The following is an 8,587-nucleotide window of genomic DNA, read 5'->3' as shown; positions in this document are numbered from 1 at the left end:
TTAACTCGTATTGACCGGACCCGAGATGACCCGACTCACACTAACCCGACTCAAACCCGACCCGTTTACCCGAATTGACAGCTCTAGTTTTGAGTAACAATTACCATTACTTATTACTTAGGGGTATGTATTGGTTTTACGATTCACCTATTTGTTATCTCTATAAAACTTAGGTTACAATTATCCTTATCTCCTTAGACTAAAAGAAATGGAGTTAAAATCAAGTGATTTATTTTCATATATGATTTAATTAAACAGATAAAAGGTAAAAGATAAAAGATTCCTTCCCCCTTAAAAGGAATGCAACTCTTTCTAATTATTTCCGTGTATGACTTGGGTTGACACCCCCAACAAAACGTACATTATTGTACATACCCTAAATAAGGTTGTGTATGAGAAATTAAAAGTTGATGTATCAAACACATAATAAAATTGAATAGTGTGACATTATACATGTTGAGAACTCTCAATCTAGCACCATCATAATGATGAGATATACTTATATGTACATGTGAATAGAGTTTGGACATGAGTCATACCTACAATCACGACTCGTGAAGAGCTAGCCATTAATAAATCTAGCACAACAAGATATGGTGCGCCCGTTCACGAACCATAGTGGCGAAGGAAAGCTTGTAGCAAACTCTTTTGCCAAAAAAAAAAAAAAAAAAGAAAAAAAAGTAAGAGAGCTCAATTAAGGGAGATTGATTTTTTTTTTTTTTTTTGAGAGAAATTAAGGGAGATTGATGACATAACACATAACCACATTCTTGAAAATTCCAACCAGGCCCCTAGGTACCCTAGCTCTCTAGGCTCTTGCAATCTAGGTTATGCTTTACAAAAACCCTACTCACTTATTTTATAACACTTTGAATATAAAGTTGAATCTTAAAAAATTAAAAATTAAAAAAAAAAAAAAAAGTAAAGAGGATAGGATAAATATGCAAGTAGGTCAAGGTGTCATATGGCTTCTAATTAGCTAGATCCTAACCTACTAAGTACTCTATTAATTGTTAATTTAACTATCAAGTTGTAGACCAATATATTATTACGTAGTTGCTAAGACGGCGATGGAAGCGCACAACAGTTCATATATGAATGTCAGCAGCTCCAACTGAGATGTCACTACAAATTTTAATTTCCAAAGCCATAACCAACCTTTTTTTTTTTTCTTTTACATATTTTATGAGATTTTGCTAATTTGTTTCGTTAAGCTGACATGCGTACATGTCAACTAGAATCATGAGCTAGTGGTGTATGATTTCATACGGCCGCCTATGTTTGTTTAATTAAGTGGGGCTAAATGGCTAACTGTTAGTGTAGGTATGCACGTATTGATATTCTTTCATTCTAAATTGATATTATAGAGTTATGTAGCTTTTGGTCATGAGGAGTTTTTTATTTTTTATTTACTTATAATTTGATGGCTCGTAAGAAGTTTGAAAAAAAAGGGGGGGGGGAGAGGTAGTGAACTAGTGACATACTGATAGCAACCAGCTATTCGGCTATTCCTGCTAAGAGTACATGAAAAATGAGAATCTCTATATTCGAGTTTAGGTTGCCAAACTTTTGAAATAATAGCTTAGGGTTGGTTTGGCATCGCTGTGGTTTTCTGTTTTTTGGTTTTTTGTTATTTAAAAGTATATTATATACGTCACATAATGAATCAAAAAATATTTAGACTTATTGAAAGCATGATAATTTTGAAAACTGACAACTGAAAAGTGGAAACACCTTTTTTTTGTTTCCTGTTTTTGGGTTTTTAGTTTTCAAAAAAACAGGAAACTGAAAACCAAAAATAATGTCAAACAAGCCCTTAGCTATTGGTGCTAAGAGCTAGTGATGAGTCATAATAGCAATGTGTTTGTGGGTTGTGAAAGGTGTGACACATGTCTAGTCGTTCAAAACTTAAAATTAGTTTTATAAGAGAAAAAAAGATTTAGAGACGTTGAATAAGAGATACTCCCTCTGTTTCATAATGTTAGTTTCATGTGTAATTAATCACATAAAATAAGAAAAGAAGAATATTTGAAATCTGACATTAAATTACAAAATAATTCATAATTAGTTTACCTTATAAGTTTTTTTTTTTTAGAAAGCATAAGTCATAATTACAAAATTATGGGACTAACATTATGAAACGGTAAATTAATACTTCCTTATAAGGTTTTTTTTTTTAATTTTTTAGAATTCCTTAATTAGAGTCATGTCATCAATTCACAACCAATAATTCCAAAAAAAATTAATTTAAAAATAGAACATAATCAATATGGGTATATATTTTTGAAACGCCCAAAATATTATATGGGACTAATATTATGAAATGGTTGGAGTAATGCCTTCACAAATATTTAGTCAAATGCTCTCGTAATTATTGGAGGGAGATGATGATGCGGAATAGAAGAAAGACTAAGCTAAGAGCCTCGAAAAAGAAAGATTTTCCTTACTAATGCCCCAAGATATGTGATTTCTACTGATTTCCCTAAAATAAAATTAGTTTATTTGTCATTTTGTTGTAAACTTGTAATGGACTACAATGAATACATGATCCCGAATAGAGCTGTCAAAAATCAATCCGAACTAGTGAATCCAAATCGTTTCAAACTGTTTTGAAAAGGAATTCAACCGATAAAAACCTGTTATTTTAAAACCGTAAACCGACCTGACCTGATTTTTCAAAACCTGAAACTGAACCGATCCGAATGTTTGAGAACCGTTAATGATGCGTACCCGTTATCAAGCCAAACTGATACAACCCGAAACCGAGAACAAACCGAACCGAGTACTTCCGAACCCGGTAGCAACCCGACCCATTGTAAACTGAAACCGTTTAAACCCGACAAAAATCCGATAAACCCAAATCGCTTACAACCTGTAGCTAGTTAGGACCGAACCGTTTATAACCCGTAATAAATTATGACCGAAAAGTTTACAACCCGTAACCGGTTATAACCAAACCGTTTATAACCCGTAAGTTCATAACCTGTTATGACCGTAGAGTTTTTTTTTTTTTTTTTATAGTAAAACAAAAGGGTTTAATTTGAAATACGAAGTATTTATATTGAATAGGTTTGGAAGTTTGATGTCAATGAAACTTTTATGCTAAAATATTATCGTCCTTTTATGAGTAATGGCTTATGGAATACTAAAATGTATTAAAAAAATTTGAATCGAAAGGTAAATCTAGATTTGTTATTATCATTTGATCCTGAAAATCATTATACAAAAAAAGGACATAAAGCAAAACAACTAATTAATTCTCCGTATGATCTACTGGAATAACTAATTAAAGAATGTTGAGGGTATACCAGAAAATATACGTTAACGAAACCCTTTTAAAACTGGCAAAATAAGTTGTCAAACCAACGGAGTTCAACTCGAACTGATTATGACCTGAACCGATTACAACCCGACCCGATTAGGACCCGATATGTTTTACCCAAAACCCGATTTAAACTGATAAACCCCGTTTTTAAACCGACTGAATTTAACCCAAACCGATTATGACCCGAACCAATTATAACCCGACCGGATTAGAATCCGACCCGAAAGAAACTGTGATAAAAATTAACCAAACCAATACGACCCGAAATTATTTAAAACCAAACCGAACTGACCCGATAATAATTTCAACCCGTTACAAACCGAAAATCGATAAATCGAACCCAAAACCCGATTAACACCCCTAAAGATATGAAAGACATACGAGTACCAAACAAAAGCTGATAATTTAAGAAATGTATAACAACAAAACCAAATTAACCAACGTATATGTGGAGGGAAATTCTGGAAGGAAGTTTTCAATGAAAAAGTTAACATTTCTTGGATCTTTAATGTCCTTAAATTTTAATTTTCAATTTAATTAGCCAGTTTTGGGAGCTTGGAATCCTTTTTTTTTTTTTTTTTAATAATTTGTAACCAAAGAAATAATGTTTCTAATAATTTTCTTTTACAAAGCCTTTTGTAAAACATTTATTACAATTTACTTAGCCTTGCGTTAGTACTGTAGCTTACCAGCCAACGCAATATCAGTAATCAGTAATTCAGTATATCACCTCAACATGGAACGAAATTTAGTTATCACACCCCGTATATCAACAAGATTTTACTCATCGATATGTACAACTGAACAAACTAGCTGAGGGAGAGCACAAACTTCTTGCCTAGACAAACTAGCTGAGGACTGAGAGCGCACAAACTTTATGTACCACCACTTCAATCTTCAAAGCTGTTTTAACTTATAAAGCATCACTAACCATATTAGCCATCAAAATATCACTTCCCAGTTCCAACTTCAATACAAATTGGCCAATACAAATCCATCCAAAATGCCTAAACAATTAATGTTATTAATCTACTTAATGCAATTGTCCTGCTCTCCTGAATAAACAAATCCTTGCCAATATCGTGTAATAGCTCCCTCTTTTGCTCATGATATACAATGATTTTTTACGAAATACTAGCCATCTCTAAACAATGAGGTAGGATGTCACGAAAACAAATCCATAGATGATAGGTTCATAGCAGTATATCAATTATAGCTCAAACATTGGAACAGAACATTGGAGTCAAAAATGTGAGCCAGAGTTTAGCTAGAGGCGATTTAAATATGAAAGTATCATGCTACAAATTCCAAAACGTTTGGGGGCCAAATCATCAAAACGTAAAAATAAACTCTCAACTCTGATATTCTACAGCTCCTTTCCAGCTCTGATAACTCTCAACTCTGATAACTTAAGCAGCTGACTTGCCCTTCTTCTTCTGGATTTTCTTCATGTAGAATTCCAGCTCCTTTCCTTCCAAAATATATCTGCCATAGACAAAAGATAAGCTCTATTCATGAGTTTCCAAAAGGTAAATTGCCTATATTAAATATACAGCTAGAATAAAGATTAGCTATATATGCAAATTCAGATCAAATATGACACAAGGACATGGTTAAAGCATTTTCTAAGGGAGTCATTTCATCAGACAGTAATCTAGCTAGACCTTTCAGAATAGAAATAATATGCCTCAGATCAGACTCTCAAAGCATTTTCTAAGGGATTTAACAAATCAAGGCTTGACCCTAGCAAAATAGAGATATCCCTATTATCTCTTAGGTCTATCCATACAGATTGGCAGGTGGTTTCAATGCTTCTACATATAATGAAACAATGGTTTAGTAGTAGATTACCCATCAGCACGACCACATTGACCAGGGCGGGAAGAAATGCAGGCCAACAAACGACCACCACCGAATTGTTCTTCGATGTGAGAGTCTAATGTGCGAGTCTGCTGACGCTTCTCAAGCTTTCTTGCAACGTGGTTGCTCTTTTTTGTTTCTTCTGTGGTCTCACCCTCCTGTAAACAGGAAAAGAAAAACATTAAACACACCAAATTTATCACCAAACTAACCAAGTAATCATTACTATATACACTTGCACAAACAAAATGCTTCAACTATCAAACAAGGAAAAAATACATTCATGCTAGAAATGAAATTCAAAAGAATAATAAAAATAAAAAGCATCTAAATCACGCGATAAATAACATCATTTCAAAAAACTTGTATATAAATCACATGAAAGTGGAAACAAGGATTATATACATTCGGTGCAAAGAGGCGTTATTTCATAAAGGCAAACCCTTGTAAAATCACCAAAACTTTACTACAGCAATAAATCACAGTTTCTTGTACATAAAATGTCAGAATAAGTTCTCACAGAAAGATAAAAGGCTGATAGAATTCAACTGGGGATCAGAACATAAAACAAATGTAGCATTCACTAGGCAAAAAAATCACAAAATGAGTTAGAATAACCTTGGGACTCGAACAATCAGTAGAGCAAATGAGGCCTGGTAATGATCTACTAGGAAAGGGAAAATAGAAATACCTCTGTTTCTTTCTTGGCAGCAGCAGCAGCCTTCTTCTTACGTCCAATTTCAACTCCGTAGTGCTGGAGATACCACTGCTTAAATGGTGCAGCATCAACCTGGACAATGGCACTCTTCACCAAAGTCTGTGTCCTAACCAACTCGTTGTTGGAAGCATTGTAAACAACATCCAGAAGACGGGTCTTGCGAGTGACAGCCTCACTACCCCATGAAAAGTTACCAGTATCCAACCTCAGTGCACGCCACTTGACATTACCACCACGAACCCTAACCCTCCTAACAGTCTTGTTGCTTGACAGCTTAGTGTTAGCTGGCTGTCTCCCGAGCTCGTACCTTTTACACGATAAGGCAAATCATATAAATCATAAGCAGAAGATATATATGGGATGCAACAATTTAGAAACATATCAGCCACAATCAACAAAAAAACAGAAATAAAACACACACCAAAGTATCAATTGCCAACACTATGAGACACAAACATAAAACAATTAAAAGAAGAGTGACAATGCAAGTAATAAATCGTATGAAGTATATCATATAACTTAAGAGTGAGACAGGACAGGGCAATTACATTAGCACACCATAATTATTAAAAACAATTACATAGGCTAAAACAATAGGAGGAGCATTCCCGAAAGTAATCACCAAGCCGAAGACCTTCTAATCAGCACATTTAGCCATTTGGGTAGGTAGACTTATGATTGCATTGTGTGCTAACGGATGACTGATCAGACGGTTTCCTAAGTACTGTAACATTGTTCGAACGATAAACTTTCCGTATACAAGTATGACAATACTTTGATTACTGAAATTAAAAGCTTTGAATCACTCTAAACTAATTTCCACAAAACTTAACAAACTATAATTTCAATCACAGCAAGTTTTAGCTCCCTAAGTAAGTAATTCAGCACACTACATAATTTTCATTTCACCAACATAAATATCACAATAATATAACCAATCAACCAATACAAACAATATAAAACACTCAATTTCACAGAAAAAAATCTATCCCAGAATTTCAAACTTGAAGATTCGCAAGTTCATATCAAAACCCAGAAAAACAGATTGAAAAAAATCTAGAAAATGTAGAAAACATACTTTCGCTTCTTCCTCCAAGCCTTCTTCTTGCCACCAGTGGCACGCCTCTTGTGCATAGAATCACGAGAAATACCTAAAAACAAAAACCCCAAATCAATAAAACCCAACAATTATCAAAACCAAATTGAACCGCCATTAGAGTAAAACTTGAAGAAAATCAATGAATCGAAATGGATGATAATGGAGGAGGGAGAAAGTGAGAATAATTACCCATATTTTCGGTGATGAGAGGACAGAGAAACTAGGGTTTCTGCACTTTCGCCTGAAGAGATTGGGGGGAAGGGGAGGGGCAGTGAGAGGGTGAAGAAGAGAAGAGTGAGATAAACCCTACTTGCAACGTTTTAATGGGCTACTTTTTGGGTTTTTGTTTGGGCTTAAGATTTAGATGCTAGTAAAATTTGTTATGAACGGATCCGACCCGAAAACCATATCGAAAATTTTTGGAGTAGATTAGCATAATTTTTCAGCCCTTACCTGAATATCCCGAAGGTGAATGCCTGAATGGGTAAGGGTTAACAACTATTCCCTTTACTAGATTAGCACTCATGCGATGCACGAATTAAAATAAAAAAATTTAATACAATATAAAATAATTAATTCACAATTGTGGATTTTTGGAAAGAAAAATATCACTAATACGCTTTTGGTTAATTGATGTTTACCGTTTAGTTATTTATTAAAAATTATTTTCCTAACACTTTGTTTGGATCGAAAGAAATGGAAGGAAAAGAAGAGAAGAGAAATGGAGGGGGACAAAATCTCTTGTTTGGGTAAAAAATTGGGGGAAGGAAGGGGAAGGAGAGGGAGGGATCCATTTTCCCTTTCTCTATAATAACCATAATCTCACCAAAATTGGAGAGATTTGGAGGGAAAATGGAGCTCACCTCCCCCTCCCTTTCTTTTCCTTTCCCTTCCTCCATTTTCCCTCCCCTTCTTTTCCTTCCTTCTTTGCTATCCAAACAAAGCGTAATATTGAATTTAAAAGGAGAAAAATATGATAAAAATGATGTCATAAGCAATTTTATAGGGAAATTTTTTCATGAGAAATTGACATGTGTACCGACGTAATGTAAGCGGTTTTATTTTAGTTATAGTTATACATGTTTAAATAAATGAAACGGTCTGACTTGCTGCGCTATTTATCAGCAATATTTGTCAAAAATGAGTGCTCTCTATTATGTGCAACAATTTTTTTCTTTCCTTTTTTAGCAAATTTTAAAGAGTAAAAAGACTAATTTACCCTTATTAATTTGTTTTAATTTTGTTTAACATGTTTTAATTATCATCAATTATAACCTAATTATCTACCACATTATAATGATTCCCACCAAAATTAAAACCCCTCCAACTCTCTCACATCCACACCCACTCATCTCCCAACCAACTCATTCAATGTTCTTCATTGAATTTGCCTCGATTGTGTTGCCCAAGATGAATATTTCTAGATTTCTCTAGAAGTTCATTAAAAACCCTCCCCCCTCTTTCATTTTCCACCTTTTATCTCCTGTTCTTTCGTCTGCGAAACCCTAATTTCAATTTCTTCTTCTCTCTCTAGAAAAATGACTAGTAACCCAGATCCAAATAAGTCCCCAAAAAACCATAACCC

The 8,587-nt window shown here is 34.2% G+C and overlaps 1 protein-coding gene across 1 annotated transcript; it reads right to left on the bottom strand.

Moving 5' to 3' along the window:
* Positions 1-4,385: 4,385 nt before the first annotated feature.
* Positions 4,386-7,346, bottom strand: LOC110686897 (40S ribosomal protein S8). Its single transcript, XM_021863505.1, has 5 exons — positions 7,192-7,346; positions 6,982-7,054; positions 5,877-6,210; positions 5,177-5,343; positions 4,386-4,810 (listed from the first exon to the last, which is right to left on the bottom strand). Exons 1-5 carry the CDS (start codon positions 7,193-7,195, stop codon positions 4,735-4,737), a joined length of 654 nt encoding a protein of 217 aa, XP_021719197.1. The 5' UTR covers positions 7,196-7,346; the 3' UTR covers positions 4,386-4,734.
* Positions 7,347-8,587: the final 1,241 nt, after the last annotated feature.

Source organism: Chenopodium quinoa, unplaced genomic scaffold (assembly GCF_001683475.1).
Source record: "Chenopodium quinoa cultivar QQ74 unplaced genomic scaffold, ASM168347v1, whole genome shotgun sequence".
In the NCBI taxonomy this organism is placed as follows: domain Eukaryota; kingdom Viridiplantae; phylum Streptophyta; class Magnoliopsida; order Caryophyllales; family Amaranthaceae; genus Chenopodium; species Chenopodium quinoa.
This window is presented reverse-complemented; position numbering and strand designations above follow the sequence as displayed.

What these genes read in the sequence shown, in the direction of transcription:
- LOC110686897 (XM_021863505.1), bottom strand. An exon ending in CTGCCAAGAAAGAAACAGAG is followed by an intron (nt 5,344 to 5,876) that starts GTATTTCTATTT and finishes TCCTGTTTACAG; the next exon opens with GAGGGTGAGACCACAGAAGA. An exon ending in CAATGTGGTCGTGCTGATGG is followed by an intron (nt 4,811 to 5,176) that starts GTAATCTACTAC and finishes TGTCTATGGCAG; the next exon opens with ATATATTTTGGAAGGAAAGG.